The sequence below is a fragment of the Oryza glaberrima genome, chromosome 12 (genome assembly GCF_000147395.1).
Source record: "Oryza glaberrima chromosome 12, OglaRS2, whole genome shotgun sequence".
Taxonomy (NCBI): domain Eukaryota; kingdom Viridiplantae; phylum Streptophyta; class Magnoliopsida; order Poales; family Poaceae; genus Oryza; species Oryza glaberrima.
The window spans coordinates 12,433,289-12,451,501 of record NC_068337.1 but is presented as its reverse complement, the minus strand read 5'-3'; the positions used below and the strand labels follow the sequence as shown (position 1 = coordinate 12,451,501).

At 41.9% G+C, this 18,213-nt stretch overlaps 1 protein-coding gene across 1 annotated transcript; it reads right to left on the bottom strand.

The window, feature by feature from the left end:
* Positions 1-11,801: 11,801 nt before the first annotated feature.
* LOC127756283 (putative cyclin-dependent kinase F-2) lies at positions 11,802-14,245 on the bottom strand. Its single transcript, XM_052281666.1, has 2 exons — positions 14,114-14,245; positions 11,802-12,722 (listed from the first exon to the last, which is right to left on the bottom strand). Exons 1-2 carry the CDS (start codon positions 14,243-14,245, stop codon positions 11,802-11,804), a joined length of 1,053 nt encoding a protein of 350 aa, XP_052137626.1.
* Positions 14,246-18,213: the final 3,968 nt, after the last annotated feature.

Below are 18,213 nucleotides of genomic sequence, written 5' to 3'. Positions count from 1 at the left end.
TTTCCCTTGTGCATGGCTCAGAACACACATAATCGCCAATGGGTCTTTGCAAAACTACCACACTGGTGTTAACTAAGCCCGTCTACTTCCGTGATATATGTTAATATATGATATGATATCATGCAAAGGGAAAAAGAATGTCTTCTGTGTACTTTGAGATGAATTGACCTTTTGTTTCCAGGAAACCTCTCTAGAACACTGTAGTTACGTACTCCCTCCGTAGTTACGTACTCCCTCCGTATTTTAATGTATGACGCCGTTGATTTTTTAACCAACGTTTGACCACTTGTCTTATTCAAAATTTTTATGTAAATATAAAAATACTTATGTCATGCTTAAAAAACATTTGATGATAAATCAAGTTACAATAAAATGAATTATAATTACATAAATTTTTTGAATAAGACGAAAGGTCAAACGTTTGTTAAAAAGTTAATGGCGTCATACATTAAAATACGGAGGGAGTAGTTACGTTGTCATGCTAATTCTGATGTAGTAAAAAGGTATGACATATATGTGAAATATATTCTATGAGCTATCCTGATAGCATCTTCACCAAACAATAACTGGCTCGATATGTGAACCGTCAGAAAGAATGGCAAATCCAACTGCTGTTCTGGCACGTTTTTAACTACGAAATTAACTTCCATCTTAAGTGTTCCTCTGCCATTTTAAGTGTTCCACACTATCATCAGAAATTAACTGCCATTTTAAGTGTTCCTCTGCCATTTTAAGTGTTCCACACTATCATCCTCCATATGCCTTCAATTTGGATGCTAGAACATGTATGGGAAATGCACAAAGTCGAGAATTATCGTGTGAAGCGAAGGTGATGGAAGTAAAAGGAGTTATACAATGTATATTATACAAAGCATGCAAGTGATAAGATAAGGAGATACAAATAGGGTAGCTTATGCGCTCCTGAGATAATTCTCGACTTATTGAACCATAAATGTAACCCTATGTTTAATCTCTCTTTACTTTTTTTTTTAAAAAAAAGATATTATTGCCCTTTGGAAACTCAGCTCTGTGGCTTCTTTCCCCATGATAATATACTAAAAATCCATTAAAATTTCTAGAAATATTCTTAAGCCGCCACGTGGCGTTTCTACGAATACTCCTAGACCGCCACATGGCATTGTTTAATCTCACCGTCATTTTTCATTTAAATTGGTGGACCCGATACTTTAGACCATTAGATTAGGGGGGCTATTCAGATTGATGCCATTTTCAACCATACCATTTTTTTTTGGCAAAGTTGTAAAAAAAATATCTACGTTTAGTTTATTGTCAAATTTGATAAATATATAAGAAATCCTGTCAAAATTTTGACAATAGTGCCAACTTGCCAAATTTTGATAAGATTTATTTTGGCTATAATCTGAACAGGCCCTAGATGTGTTATTTAAAAATAGTAATACTTTCACATCTAGGGCCAGACAAAGAAACAAAACGTAAGTAATCCGTGTACTTACGTACTCACATACGGAGAAGAAACAATGAATCTTATCTCCCTGTTCACCGGAAGAAAAGAAAACATGTGTACAGAAAAGAAAACATGTGTACCGATTTACGATAAAAACGATTAGTAAGTAAAAAAACATAATTAAAGTAGGTACGTAGTGCCACTGAAAAAAACGATGCTCCATAGAATATGAGATTCTACTGTTTTAAAATTAAATATACTACTCTATAAACTTATGCAAATATACATAGTTAAACTAGATTGTTTACAATATAAAAATAAAATATCCTATCAATGCTCTTTAAACATCCTATCTATAAATTATTTTAAAATCATATATCTAATTTTAGATCCACTCGGATCCTCTAATTAAATAAACTATTGATGTCTATATTCATAAATACATCATAACACATGAGGTCGACATATAATAAATAATGTTATAATAATATTTGAAAAAAATAACGAATTACCCCTTTAACTATTACGGTCGACCGAATTACCCCCATAAACCCAAGCACTAGACATCTTTCATCCTCAACTATTAATACCGGATGAATTATCCTACCTCCCCTGATCAACTCAACGCGGAGTGGTTTTGGTCGTACGTGGCAATTCAGTTAGCATTTTCTTAAAAAAAAATGGTGGGACCCTTATATCATATCTCTTCCGTACCCCTTCATCATCTCTCTCTTTCTTCTCCCTCCACATCTATCAATCGGCAAGGCTAGGGGTGGCGAGCGGTGGAGGCGGCTCTTCCTCGCCCTCTGCCTTCGCCGCGCCTCCTTGACGGTCGCGTGGCTTCTCCTCGACCTCCACCGGCACATGAAGAGGACGACAGCGGTGGGGCAAGGGAGCTCGAGCGGCGGAGGCGGCTCCTCCTCGGTTGTCTCGGCAGCCACATGTGTACTCCAGCGGAGGCCGTCGTCTCCATCATTCCATTGCATATCGTCATTGCGTGACGAGAATTGCAGTTGCTGGAGGCGAGCACCTGCACTGGTCCTCAATGGCTAGGTTCGGCTACGCCCCTGCCATCGAGAACTCGCCCAATAAATGCGACCGTAGCTCTGTCTACCATAGCATGCCGTCCCACCACGGTTCTTAATCGATCCCCACCACCTGCCTCTCTCCCGACGAGACAACGAGGTGGATCAATCAAGCAAGCAAGAGCTGGGGAATAGATGAAGGAGAAGAAGAAGAGTGGCGGGGCAATGGTGTGCCTGCTTGGCCGGCCCTAGCAGCAATGGGAGGAAGAAGAGAGAGGCTGGGGAATGGGATTGAGGAAGAGAGGGAGAGGGAGAGAGAGAGGGGTGAGAGAGGAGGGATAGAGGGTAGAGAGTGTAACAAGGGGGCCCACCTATTTTATTTTTTTAAAATGCAGACTGGACTACCACGTAGGACCAAAACCACTCGGGGTTGATTTTTTTTTTGGGAGGGGGGTGGGTAATACATCCGGTATTAATAATTGAGGGTGAAAGATGTATGGTTTTCGGGTTTATTGGGTAATTCGGTCGATCGTAATAGTTAGGAGGTAATTCGTACTTTTCCTATTTTAAATAACTTTACATCATATTTCATGTGTCAAATAATACTTGATGACTATATATAATGCTAATTTAAAGCTACATATGTAAAATAATTGAAAACAACACAATTTAGTTGTGTATTTTTAAGTAGATATGATTTAATTTTAATATGTCTAAGATTAAGATTCTCATTTTTTTTGAATTTTTTGAACTATATGATAAGTGGGCAACATAAATGCAAAAAATAATTATGAAAAATATTTCAAGCTAGTGATCTTGCTATAATACAACCATTTAGTCCATGATGAGATTTATGGTCATATATGTACGTTTTTCTCTTTGTCATATAGTTTTGATAACAAATGAACAATCAAGTAACATATGCAATAAACTACTCATGATATATTTTCTTATAGTTGAGGAATTTGATCATATCAGGCATAATTTGATGAATGTATGTCATGCACTATATTCAAGTGACTATGAAGTATACTTCAAATCAATTAGTTATTATAAATAAGTTTGGGAAAATAGATTCATTCTTCAAATTAATTAGTAAAGGTGTCTTCCATGATTATGAAGAATAGGCGTTGAAAAACACGAGACGCAAAATTATAGATATTTGTCAAAATATAACTAACAATATGGTCCTTTGGAGATTTTATCGTGGTAGTATTTAAAAAACACTTTATTCAGGTTAAAAAAAATCACATATAATACAAATAGATATGAAACAACTCCAATATTATTCCATTATTGTTTTATTATCGTGACATATGATGTTCTGATAAATTCATGTCATTATCACAAATTCAAGGCTATATGGTTTCATGTAATATGTCATAACTAGATATTAACTAAAAATGTTTAAAATAGAGTGAAGATCTATTTTGAAAATATAATCTACATGTAAACATTTGTAATAAAAAATTAAACAACATTAAATAAGTGCCCGCGCATATGCGCGGGCTATCTTCCTAGTTAGAGTTAACAGCACGATAGTGTTTGATAATGCACAATACTACTTCGTATTATGCAAAATTAGGACAGTGGTCCTCAAGGATTTAGCAGTTGAGGCTAAATGTTCCTTAAGTCCTAATCCTCTCAGGCACCAAAGAACCTCGCGAGTCGCGATGAGATGTGGTCTGAAAATTGGAATTCATTATATGACGGCAATGGCATCATGTAGAAGATAACCCCAAAGACTGAACGAAATGTTAATGAATGTTCTGCATTGCAACATTGACTCATTGGAACTAATTAACTGCAAAGACCATTGGTTTCATTTCAAATTGACCATCTACACTTGTAACCTTTGGCGAATGTATCACTGTTTATGGTGGCTGTCTACACCAAAAAAAAATATACTCCCTCCTTTTTTTTTCTAATAGATGACGTCCTTACCTTTTTGGTTCAAAGTTTGGCTATTCGTCTTATTAAAAATAATATAAATGTTATTTACTTCTATTTATATGTTTTATCATTAAAGAAATTTTAAGTATGAATATTTACACTATTTTAAATAAGAAGAATAATCTAATGTCCTAAAAAGTTAGTGGTGTTATCTTAAAAACAGAGGTAATAGTTTTTACATAGTACTTGGTTATCTTACGATAAATATCTAAAAAAGTTAATTGTGTTATCTAATAACCAAGGAGCTCTGCTATCACATACGATAAATATCTTACGATTAGTGTAGGATGCCTCCTAATCTCTAATGCATGCAGCAAATATAGGGTCCACAATAATGTTTCCATGGCCCAATCAATTATCATGCATGACTGGATCGTATCAAGTTTATCGTACGTACAACAATTTTCTTATCACATAAAAGAACCACTAGCTATTTAGGACGGTTTCTTCTTAGCTGCCTAGCGAAGACTGACATAAGACGAAAGAAAAAAGAAAAAGAAGACAACAGATCATCTGAGCATGTGCACGATCAGAGAATACGGCAAATCTAGCTGGACAGCTGTTCTTGCATTCAAGTGTACCACCGTCCGAGTCTCTATATAGTCTACAGCACCATCCTCCCTGCCTTCTAGTCTCTATACTGCCTACTGGTAGAAAGATACAGGGCATACATATAATTAACATAGGTGTTGATAACTTGATATAGGGGTGAGAGAAGTTGGGAATTTGGTGTCTGTTTTCTTCATTACAATGTTGCTACACCTTGCGCTCTCGCCTCAGCAACACACCTTTTCCCATACAATCTCTGCCCTTTGGAGAGAGCGAAGAGATGGTGAAGAGAAATTGCTGCGCGACGTAGTTGCTTCTGTTAAAACTCAGGGCCGAGAGAAGAGGAAGTACTGCAGTGTGCTCGCCCCGGCTACCGATCTAGCTAGTACCGACGAACTTGCAAGTGAGATTGCTATTATATGTAAACTAGATGAAACCTGCGCGTTGCTGCGGGAGTTTAGTATGATAGCACTAAGTTAAGTAAGCTAGACAATATAAACTTACATAAATTGATGTGATTTATGATAATTTAAATTTAAATAGTATATAGAATGATGATTGAAATGTAAAAGTAATTTGATGTGGCTTTATGAGAGAAGAAAATAAGGGAGATTGTTTGGATCATGATTAATGATCTAAGTGCTAAAAATAATTGAGGTGATATAACTTAATAAGAGAAGAAAAATGAGGAAGATAATTTGGATCATAGATTAATCATCTAAGGATAAAACAATTAATGTGATATGGCTTAATAAGAGAAAAAAGAGAGCACATTAACTAAGTTAGGATTTGGATGAACTATATAGGTATATAAGATATTATAAAAAAAAAGATGAAGAGACATATTGAAATATGTAAGACGATGATTTAACATGATTGCATATGAAAAGCTATATATAAAATTTAATAAATTATAAAATTATAAATGATATAACATGCTTGCATAATGTTTAAATATAATAATTGTTAGTGGATGATAATGTGGCATGTTTGCATGTTAAGCTAATTAATATAACATGCTTGTATGATGTTTAAATGCAATAATTGTTACTAGATGATGATGTGATATCTTTGTATGGTAATCTTTAAGATTTAGTGGGCTCTAACTTTCTAGTAAGAGAGGATTAGGAGGAGAGGGAGCTTGCTTAATAGGCATACTGCGTTTGAATCATATTGGTTCGAATCCTCTCTCTAGCCCATAAAATAAGGTAGCTCATTAACGTTATGATTAATAAAAATATTAGCTTAACAAAATAAATAATAGATTAATATAATTTTTTAAAACAATTTTTCTATAGAAATATTTTAAAATGATATAAACTATTTAACAATTCGTATGATGTGCAGAAAGTAGAAGTTAAAACAGTGTGGTGCTGAACTCAGACTAACTATAAACCACTCTATTTACTATGGGCTTAGCAATTAACCGGGTTCTCATCAAGCAACTCCTTGTGTTAATAATTAGTGCGGGCAAGTTTGAGGTGAAAGAGAGTAGTCTTTCTCTGAAAGTTTGGTGAAGAAATTATGTCAGCCAAAAAGCCCTGCGATCTCACGAACATGCATGTTGCTTGGCTCTGCAATGAATCGTTTATTTTCTGGTGCAGCTATTATGGTCAAGCAGGGAGCTAGTTGTTGGGTACATGTGTTTAAGAGAACATTTATTTATATTTACTCGTGTATGCGAAAAATACGTCCCCAAAGTTGGTGGCAGATCGTAACTATATATCTCTCAGTCTGAGTGAAATTATTTCCATAAAGAGACAAATCATTCAAAAGGATTGACTAACTACAACAATCTACTATTGGGCTTTCTCCTAATTGTGTAAAACTGTTGGCTAAAACTGTGCAACTGTAAAGAATACTCAACTCTCATTGTGCATTATTATTATTATTATTATTATTATTATTATTATTATTATTATTATTATTATTATTATTCTTCTTCTTCTTCTAGAGATGAGTATTTTTTACCCTCTCTACATCCAACCGGATGTATACAGTCTTTTTAAATTGAGAACTTATTAGCCTCTCAAACAACCCAATCTAAAATTCACTCCTATGGAGATTTAAACTCAGGACCTTGGGGGTGCTACACAGGTCACTGAAAGTATTCGCTCCTATGGACTAGGCTATATGCCCTTTCACGTATGCTTATTATTTAAGTCACACACGTATTCAACAATCAGCTAGAGCTGAAACGTATGAGAAGGGCGTGGGGATTGAGAGTTCCTCAGACACGCAAACACTCACATTCATGTTTTATTATCTTCTCTCTTAAGATTTTCAACAGCACATATGCTTACTATACTAGAAGTAATAACCCAAACATGGTGTTAGGATGGGTGGTGAATAGCAGAATTAAATTTGAAAATATACTTTTTTTATTCAATATTTACATTTATATACTGGAAACGTTGGAGCGATTTGGTAACGCAGGTTGGTGGCGCGGGAACACGGTCACGCGGAGCGGGCGCGGGATCGGCTCGGTCACGTGGACTGGGCGTGCGGAACCAAGTCAGTCCCGCGGCGCGGCTATACGGGCTGGTGTAGAGGCGCGGGACCGAAACGGTCCCGCAACCCCACTCAGTGGCACCGAGGCGGTCCCGTGGCATGGGCCGGCCAGGCCGGTCGCGCAAAACGGAGGTGTGGGACCGTCCCGCCGCGGTCCCGCAGCTCCAATCTGCGGCACCGAGCCGATATGCTTCGGTATACTTCTGAACAATCCAGTTATTCTGCGATGCTTTGGTTGCACGTATCTGCCAATTTGTGTCCAGGGCTACTAATCATTGTAAAGAGTTGCACAATTGACACTTCACATTGGGATGGCAGATGGCTCGTGCCTTTCTAATAAACCTGAATAGTAGTCCCCTACTAACTGTTGTGGTGATTAATTTAGAACCATCTTATCTCAGCAGCAGTTAAGCGCTACCACGTATGTATAGGCACCTCTTTTAACTGCTCTAGATCATGAACGCACTTTTTTCAGGAGAGATTCTCACGTTGTGCACCGGTCCCGCTGCCCCAATGCGCGGGAGCACGTCGGTCCCGCTCGGCCAGTCTGCGCGACCACGCGCGTACCGGTGGGGTCCCGCCCAACTCACATGAATCCGTGCTTATTTGCTTTAACTGTGCGTAAAATTTAGGAGTGATTGGACATAAAGTATAGGAGTGTTTGATTAGTTTTAACTGTTCGCAAAAGTTTAGGAGTGATTGAATTTGCTTTTACCGGAAAGGAGAGCGCTCCCGTGTTTCCAATCTGCGGCAGCCCGTCCCGCACAACTGTTCTGCGGGACCGAGCCGGTGTCGCGAAGTGCGCTGATGCCACATGCCCAATATGCGGGACCGCGTCGGTCCCTCGCATCCAACCTGCGTGACCGATATGACCACCGGTTCCGCGCCTCTGATCTGCGGTTACGCGTAGCTCCCGCATCGCCGCACCGCGGGTTAGGTATATTTTCACAATTCCGTTCCATGCATATATATATAAACACAAATTATGAAAAATAAAGGTATATTTTCAAATTTAATTCGTGAATAGTAGAGGATGGGTGGTGACTAGTATGTTTACTCACATTTGGACCAACAAGTACATAGGCTTGGTAGAGAACAGGAGTTCGATGATTGTGCCTCTAACTGGAAAACAAAGGTAGGATGAAATATCATGTCAATGGCATACCATGGGTATGAAGTGATGAGTTCATCAACTCCTACAATATGAATGCAACCCAAAAGTAGGATTAAATGAAAGAAACATAAACATGGAAAATACCATAGCACTAGGTTTCTTCATTCAAAGTTATTATAAAACAGAGTCAAGCTGGAATTTTTTTTAAAGAAACAGTACAACTGGGGAGATCCCCGTTGCTAGAAAACATTTATTAAAAAAAGGAAGAAAGAGAAAAATTACAACAAACTAATCCGGTTTAAGATTACATTCTTATCTCTCTCACTTATTTTAATCAAGCTGGAATTGAGCGCTAGCTACTTTAGTCCCTAAAGTTTGTCAGTAGGATCAGTTTAGTCCCTAACCTTTTAAATGGTATAAAGAAATCCTTAACCTTTGTCATAAAGCTTAGAATAGTCCTTGGGTCCACCAAAATCATCATATAGATATGCCATGTTATCATTCATGCAAAATCTATGATGAACTGTCCAATTTACCCTTACATATATCATAGAAAAATAAATATAATGGTGAATTAGACGTAACCATAGGAAAAAAATAATTCTTTTTTCACCCTTTTAAGGTATATTTTTGCTCTTACATATACCATATATTTTTTAATTTTTTTCCTTTTGTATTTTATTTTCCTATGCGTAAGGGTAAATTGGACAAATCATATAGATTTTGCATAGGAAGGTGACATGGCATGCCATGTGGCGATTTTGGTGAGACCAAGGACTATATTAGCCCACATGATAAATTTAAAGGACTTGTTTGAACAATATAAAAGATTAAGGACTAAAATGACCCTGGAGCAAAACTTTAGAGACCATGTTAGCTATTCTCCCCCTACAAAATAAGATAAAAAACAGAGTGAAAGGTGGAGTAATAACGAGGGAGAAGGGCTGAGGAGAAAATTTCATATATATATACACCATGGTAGAGTATTTTTCCTATACATTCTATTGGCTCTGAGTGAGAGCCAAGAACATGATAGCACATTATATATGCTTTGGAGAAAAGCAGTGTTACCTCGAAACATACATGATGTTAACTGCTGCGGTTTTTACTCTGCTTGATCAGTAACGTGCAAATTCAAATTTCAGAGCAGAATGGAACCAGCTGCTCACTCAAGCTTAGGCACGGAAGACTTGAAGACGTTCTTCCTTACAAGTGGAGAGAGGGCTAGTTAACTCTAGTATTGGTTATAAATTTGAAAAAGGGTGAATTTTTGCTTGACGGATGTTGTGACTAAACTTTTTTTTTTCATACTGTCTATGACTACCATATTCTCACGAATCAGTTCAGTCTGTTGTAAGGCATGCGCTGTAACTTATGTGAAATTTTAGAAGATTAGTATTATTAGCTAGCCCGTGCTGGTAAATACACTAAAATATATTTGAGTGTTTTTGACTTCACCGTTGAGAGCAAAGTAGCGATGCAAGTGAACCCATTTTTCCTCTACAAGTTTAATGGCTGCCCAATGACCGAGGGATCTCAGAGAGACGTGTTATAATTTGGGGCAGCTGGTTTTTGGTGTTCCTACTCGATCTAGAGAGGCTACAAGCATGTTAAAAAACGGGATATGAGTGAATCATTTATTAATATCGATATTGTGGTTGAGCAGGGACCACGGAGTAGTTTGTTACTATAAGAGAGCATTTCTATATATTTTCTTGTATACAAATTAAGTTGGTGTGCACCATAACTATCTACAGTCCATGATGTGAAACTTATACATTCCATTTAAGACAAATCATTCAAATGGACGGTAGGCTATGATATAAGCGTGCTACTGTAGAAACCTTCATTGGTGTCGATTGGGAACCACACAAAAATGCCAGATTTCTCAAATCGGCACTTGGAAAGTGGCACTGATGTGGAGAGCAAATAGGTGCTGGTTGGCACCTAGAAAGTGGCACAGATGTGGAGAGTAAATAGGTGTTGGTTCCGGTGCCGGTTTAGAACCGACACCTTTGAGGTTCCACGAATAAAAAAAAAAGGTAGGCTCGATGCATTGGCTCAAAGCAGCTCCCCTTCACCCTAACCAATCCAATAACATCTAAGAACACCCCAACCAATCCAAGATCATTCAAGAACACTAAGAAAACTAAGAACACGAAGAATGTGCGACGTTGGGGAGGACATCACCGCCGCCGCCGAGGGGTTGGTAGCCTGTCACCGCCGTCGCCTCCCCTCCCACAGGATCTAGCGGAGGGGAGGGTGCCACCCGCCACCATTGCCTCCCCTCCCGCCACCACAGGCCGCTGCCGATGCCTCCCCTCCCGACGGATGTGGTGGATGGGAGGGCGCCGCCCACTGCCGCCGCCTCCCCTCCCACCGCCACAGGCTGCTGCAGACTCCTCCATTCCCATCGGATCTGGCGGGGGGGGGGGGGGGGGGGGGCACTCGACGATTCCCTCCCACCGCCGCAATGCCGTTGCCGTCGCCTCCCCTCCAGCCGGATCTGGCGGAAGATTTCATTTTTTTTTAAAAAAAGGCACCTATAGTTGCTTAAAAGTGTTTTTTTTTTGTGTTTTCAGTCCGAGGAGGTGGGAAAAGGTTTATAAGTATCAGTTTCGGCACTTCTGGCACCTATAGCGCCGACTTCTATGTGCGTTTTTAAAAGTAGTGGTGAGAGGTGATGACGATTTGATAATCCTTGATTCCATTAAAACATTATAGATTGAGACCTGGTGGGATCTTAATTTCGTCCTATAACCACATCACTCCAGCATAGCAACTGCTTTGGAGCATAGTATGGTTCGAGGTACAAATCAGCATGGTATCTCATATTCTGCTTTGGAGCCAACGCCACAGTGCAATCTCTAATGGCGAGGTGACTAGTATATCTGTCGTCCTGATGTACTTTGCGTTGTGCAAACTTAGAGCACAGGGGAGCAAACAACTGTCGTGTTTTCTCACTTCTGAACCTCTAGCTAGTTTCTTAGGGTGTCATAATTTCCTGTGTACATCTAATGCCAATATTTGTAGGAGAGCAATGCGATTAATTTCCTTTCTTGACAAATAATGCATATATATATATGTACATACATACACAGTTGTGTACAACAAGCAATGAAGTATTGCACAATGGCACAATGCAGCCAGCCTTTGAACCCTCATCGTTCATGTCCGTGCAACGAAGTATTGCACTCAAGCTTGCCCTAGCTCTGTCTCTTTCCTACCGGCGATGTCTCAGGCTGGCACTGTCGGCCTCCTTGAACCACCGGTGCCGGAGTGCTTGCGCCACCGTCATCCTCTTCTCCGGGTTGCACGTCAGAAGTCCACTCAACACCTCGAACCCAGCCTCCGACAATGGTGGCCGGCGGAGCATCCTGGCGTCGGCCGGAGATGGGAAGAAGCCACGAAGAAAGCTGTCCGGCCCGCATCCTCCCAGCAGCCGCTGCCCCTTGTAGCCTCGCCACCGCTTGATGTCGTTCACGCCGAGAACGTCGACGATCTCGCCGAGCTGCTCCCTGTCCGAGCTCCCGCGGAACAGCGGCTTCCGGGCGAGGAGCTCCGCCATGATGCAGCCGAGCGACCACGCGTCGACGAGCTCGTCGTAGTCCGTCGACCCGAGGAGGATCTCCGGCGCGCCGTACCACCGCGTGCCGATCGGGTTGGAGTAGGGCGGCGGCTCGGCGGTGCTCTGCGACAGGCCGAGGTCGCAGATCTTGAGGTTGCCGCGCGCGTCGACGAGGACGTTGTCCGGCTTGAGGTCCCGGTGCATGAGGCCGGCGTCGTGCATCCTCTTGGCGCCGGAGAGCAGCTGCCGCATGGCGACGCGGACCTCGAGCTCCGACCGCCGCGTCCTCCCGCGGCGCTCGCGCCTCAGGACGTGACGAAGCGTAGGCCCCACGAACTCCATGACGAGGACGGCCTCGCCGTCGTTGCATCGGCCGTGCGCGCGCAGCTGCACGATGTAGGGGTGGCCCCTGCACGCCTCCATGGCGGCGACCTCGCGGTCGAAGTCGGAGCGGTCGACGAGCTCCCCGCAGTCATCTCGGTACGAGCGGATGCACTTCATGGCGACGATCTCGCCGGAGCGGCGGTCGCGTGCGCGGTAGACGACGCCGCAGCCTCCTGAGGCGAGCTCGTCGAGCTTTGACGAAGCGGCTGATCACGACGGAGGAGCTGGTCGTCGCCATCGCCATGGCCACCGATCGAGATAGGTAGCTAGCTAGGGTTTTCTTTTCCGTCCTCTTCTTTCGTGGCAGTCGAGGACCGAGTCGATATGACGCAAATGCAAACGGGTTTAGGAGGAGAGCGGTAGCAAATATATATAGTTGGCTGGCTACGTACGCAGTACGCACGCGCGTGGCAACGTGAGTCGGAGTCTCGATGCGGTCTTTGGCGCGAACGCAGTCACGCGCACGCATGCATGCGTATTAAATCGGAGTCGGTCTTTTGCTTTCCTATAAGCGTTTCGTTTTTTATTCATAGCTAATATACGTGTCGTCGTCCACTGTTCCAATAGTACGATGGTTCATGGTGGCATTGCTTAAAAAAAATCACTTTAGGCAACTCCTACAGAGTATTCCCTTCGTTACAAATTATAAGCCCTATATTTCTGCACGATCTTTAATAACATATTTTAACTATTAATTTATTACATGTTATGTCCCAATAAATATAAAATTAGAATCAGATAAAATTACTTTAAAATATAAATTTAGTGATATAATACACATACACTAGTACAAATCCTCTCATCTGTGACGGCCCATCACATGCCTGGGTAACGTGGGCCGTCAGAACGAAGTCATCACAATCGGGCCTAAATTTTTGCCGTTGTAGATGTACTCGTCGGGGTGCATATTCCTATAGCCCGTCGCCGATGACACTCATCTGTGACGGGCTTAAAGTTAGGCCCGATTGAGATGACCTCCACTATCTCAATCGGGCCCAAATACTGAGCCCGTCACAGATGAGTGGCATCGGTGACAGGCTCCAAAGAAGGCACGTTTGAGATGGCCTGAATTCCCGTCACCTATGACTCTTATCGGTGTCGGGCTTCTATTTCTGCCTGTTAGAGATTAGTGTGCGCCCGTTAGAGATGACTTTTTTTTTGGCCCGATTGAGATATACTTTGCACACTATATATACTCCAGCAGTCCATTGTTTGTAGTTATCCCACTGTTCACTATTTTGGTGGGAGATTGAAGGGGGTGGATTTTTGTAATTTTTTTGCAAACAAAAACAGGAAAATCATAAAAGTAAGTAAAAGGGTACTAATAATTTCCTATTAATTTAGTAGTACTTATGTTATGAGATGTTAACTAATATTTTGTTCATTGTTCAGCAATGGATCGAAGTTGGATGTACACGACTGGCTTGAGGCGTCAGTACAAGGAGTATAGAGATGGCGTATTAAGTTTTATGAAAGCCGTAGTGGAGGATAGGATAAGAAGAAACGACAAGTACATGTGTTGTCCATGTAACGATTGCAGGAATGAGATTTGGTTGGACGATGAAAAGGAAGTACACGCTCACTTGATACGCCGGGGATTCATGAAGAGATACACATGTTGGGTGAAGCATGGAGAGCAAGATCTGGGTACTGATGGTGCAGCTGCGGACGGAAGTGGTGCAGACAATCATGAAGAAGGAGATGAAGAAGAGCATGGCATGTTTGTCCCATCTCCATTGGGTGGTGAAATGGTTGATGTGGACCCTGATATGATGCAAGACATGTTACGTGACGTTGATGACCCAGCTATGAACGAGAGAGATTCAATGAAGTTCAGCAGGTTGGTCAGTGACTCGGAGACTCCTCTATACGCAGGATGCAAGCCAAAGCACACCAAATTATCAGCAACATTAGACCTAATGAAGTTGAAGGCTAGTAGTGGATGGTTAGACAAGAGTTTTACAGAACTTTTGGGAATACTGAAGGACATGCTTCCTCAGGAGAACACATTGCCTGAGATGACATATGAAGCAAAACAGGTTCTGTGTCCCCTAGGGTTAGAGGTCCGGAGAATTCACGCGTGTCCAAACGATTGCATATTCTACCACAAGCAATATGCGGACTTAGATGCTTGTCCTGTCTGCAAGGCTTCTCGATACAAGCGAAAGAAGAGCGCGGGGGAGGGAAAGAAGTCAAAGCGGGGTGGTCCGGCCAAGGTTGTGTGGTATCTACCAATCATTGATCATTTCAAGAGAATATTTGCCAACCCCAATGAAGCAAAGTTAGTACGTTGGCATGCCATAGAGAGAAGGAATGACGGTTTGCTAAGACACCCTGCGGATTCGATTCAATGGAGGAATATCGATCGAAAGCACAAAGACTTTGCTGCCGACCCTAGAAACATGAGGATATGTTTGTGTACGGATGGCATGAATCCTTTCAGAGACATGAGCAGTTCTCACAGCACTTGGCCAGTTCTCATTGCGAACTTTAACCTCCTGCGATGGTTGTGCTTCAAAAGGAAATATATTATGTTGTGCTTGTTAATCCAAGGTCCGAGACAACCCGGCAATGACATCGATGTGTTCTTGGAGCCTGTTATCGATGACCTTGAGATTCTGTGGAAAGAGGGTGTGGAAACTTTGGATGCATATGGTCAGGAGAACTTCACACTACGAGTTCTATTGTTCAGTACCATTAATGATTATCCCGCGCTGGGTAATCTTTCTGGACAAACCGTGAAAGGAAAGAAGGCATGCTCTGACTGTATGGAACATACACGCAGTAGGTGGCTGAAGAAATCAAGAAAGATGGTTTACATGGGTCATAGGAGATGGCTCCCCCTACGGCACGCCTTTAGAAGAAAGAAGAAAATTTTCAATGGTAAGAAAGAACTTGGGTCTGCCCCTGCAGATTTGTCCGGAGATCAGGTACACAACATGATGAAGGACATTACTAATGAGTTTGGGAAGAAAAGAAAACGTAGCAAGGAGGACAAGAAGAGGATGTGGAAGAAAAAAAATCCATATTTTGGCGGCTACCTTATTGGGAAGATCTTGAGGCTCGTCATTGCATTGATCTGATGCACATAGAGAAGAATATGTGCGATAGCTTGCTGGGGCTATTGTTGAACATGCCTGGCAAGACAAAGGACGGGTTGAATGCGCGTCTCGATCTATAAGAGATGAACATTCGCAGTGAACTTCAGCCTGTTACAGATGAGAAGACAGGAAGAGTGTACCTCTCAACAGCTTGCCACATATTGTCGAAGGATGAGAAGATCGCGATGCTATCATGTCTGGCAGATATTAAAGTTCTTTCGGGCTATTGCGCGAGAATAAGTAAGTACATTAAATTGGAGGATCTTAAGCTGGTTGGAATGAAGTCTCACGATTGCCACGTGCTAATCACACAGATCTTGCCAGTTGCTATAAGAGGCATTCTACCACCACAAGTTCGTCACACGATCCAACGGCTTTGTGCCTTCTTCAATGCAATCGGTCAGAAGATTATAGATCCAAAAGACCTAGATGGGTTGCAGGCCGATATTGTCAGTACCCTGTGTCACTTGGAGATGTATTTTCCACCGGCTTTCTTCGATATCATGGTTCATCTCACTGTTCACCTAGTGAAGCAAACAAAAATATGTGGGCCAACTTTTATGAGAGAAATGTGGCCATTTGAGAGGTACATGGGAATTCTGATGTCCTACGTTCGGAACAGAGCAAAACCAGAGGGGAGCATCATTGAAGGTTACACGACCGAGGAAGCCATTGAGTTTTGTATCGATTACATGGCCGAGACTGATCCTATCGGAGTTCCTACGTCTCACCACGAAGGAAGGTTGGCAGGTGTCGGCACAACTGGCAGAAAAAGAATTGTTCCCGGTCAAGCTTCCTACGCGCAGGCTCATTTCGTAGTGCTGCAACATATGGCTGAAGTAACCCCATACTTTGAGGAGCATTTAGCGAAGGTCCGACAGGACAATATTGGTCGATCAGATATTTGGATCAACAGAGAACATGGTGCTCACTTCAACAAATGGTTCAAGGATCGTGTAGCACGGTCGACCGATGGCCAAGTGAGATATTACAAAAGTTGGCAAGGGGTCCATCTTAGGATGTTGACACATGGCAAGGGTACGATATCAATGGATACACATTTTACACCGTCACACAAGATGAGAAAAGCACAGTGCAAAACAGTGGAGTTCGTATAGATGCATATCAGGATCAGGCTGAATTGAGCACATACTACGGCCGCATAGAGCAGATATGGGAGCTGAACTATCTGAACTTCAAAGTCCCTTTGTTTCGTTGCAGTTGGGTGAATATCCGAACAGGTGTCAAGGTCGACAAGGAAGGCTTCACATTAGTGGACCTGGCCAAGGTTGGATACGCAGACGAACTATTCGTACTAGCGAAGCAGGTCGAACATATTTCCTACATAAAAGACCCCGCAAACAAGAAGATACACGTCGTTAGGGATGGCAAGCGAAGAATTGTGGGGGTGGACAACGTCGTCGATGAAGATGAATACAACAAGAATCTTCATGTCAGACCTCAGATCGACCTTGACGATGATCCCGAAGACAAAGTGGCTTACGTTCGTTCAGACCATTCGGAAGGCATATCACTGTGAATGATGTAGTTAATTTGTATTGGAGCCTTAATGAACGAATTGCATATGTTTCATGCCATTCCAGTTAAAACTCTTTGAAGAAATGGATTTGTTAATTATGTGGTTTTAAAAAATTATACTTGTTATTTTAAACTATATGTGAGATAGCCAATTGTTAATTATATGAATTTAAAAAAGTAATATGAATTTTAAACTATATATGAAAAAGGCATTTGTCAATAGATGATATTAAAAAAATTAATAGGAATTTTAAACTATATGTGAGAAAGGCAATTGTCAATTATATGAATTTAAAAAATTAATAGGAATTTTAAACTATGTAAATAAGACATTTGTTAATTATATGTGATAAATCAAATGTAATAGCAATTTTAAATCGGGTAGAAGTTAATTATAAATGATTTTTATAACTTAAAAGTATTTTAATAAGTCATCTGTGACAGGCTTTAGTACTATGCCCGATAGAGATTATTCCATCTCTATCGGGCTTAGTTCTAATGCCCGTCACGGATAGGTATCATCCGTATCAGGTAGAGTACTAACGCCCGTCACGGATGAGTGTCATTCGCATCGGGCATAGTAGCCTGCCCGATAGAGATGAGGATTGACTAGGGTTTACTTAGTTAATCCTCATCCACGGGTCCTTATCCACCGCCGACACCACCTCTCACTCTGTCACACTCTCACTCTCTAAGATCCACCGCCGCCGCCGCCGGCCTCCTCTCCAAGTCCGTGTCCTCCACGCCCAAGACCGCCACTGCCGGCTTCCTCTCCGCCTAGTCCTCAAGACCGACGCCGCGGCCGTTTCACCGACCGCCGCCGCCTCCTCGTCCTCAACGCTGTCGTCTCCTCCTCCCTTGAAGATTCGGCCTCACTAACCACGGCCGCCTCACATACTACTCTCCAGATCTACGCCCAGCGGCCGTCGACCTCGTCCTAGCCGCCGTGTCGACCTCCTCCACGCCGCTGCCTCCCAATACCGATTGCCGACCGCCGCCGTTGCGCAAGACCGCCGTCCTCGAGGCCGCTCAAGATCCAGCCT

Coding starts and splice junctions, on each gene's coding strand:
- LOC127756283 (XM_052281666.1), bottom strand. CDS start 14,245: ATGCTCTTCTTCATCTCCTTCTTCATGATTGTCTGCACCACTTCCGTC. Junction 12,723..14,113: donor ATGAATCCCCGGCGTATCAA/GTGAGCGTGTAC, acceptor GCTTCGTCAAAG/CTCGACGAGCTCGCCTCAGG.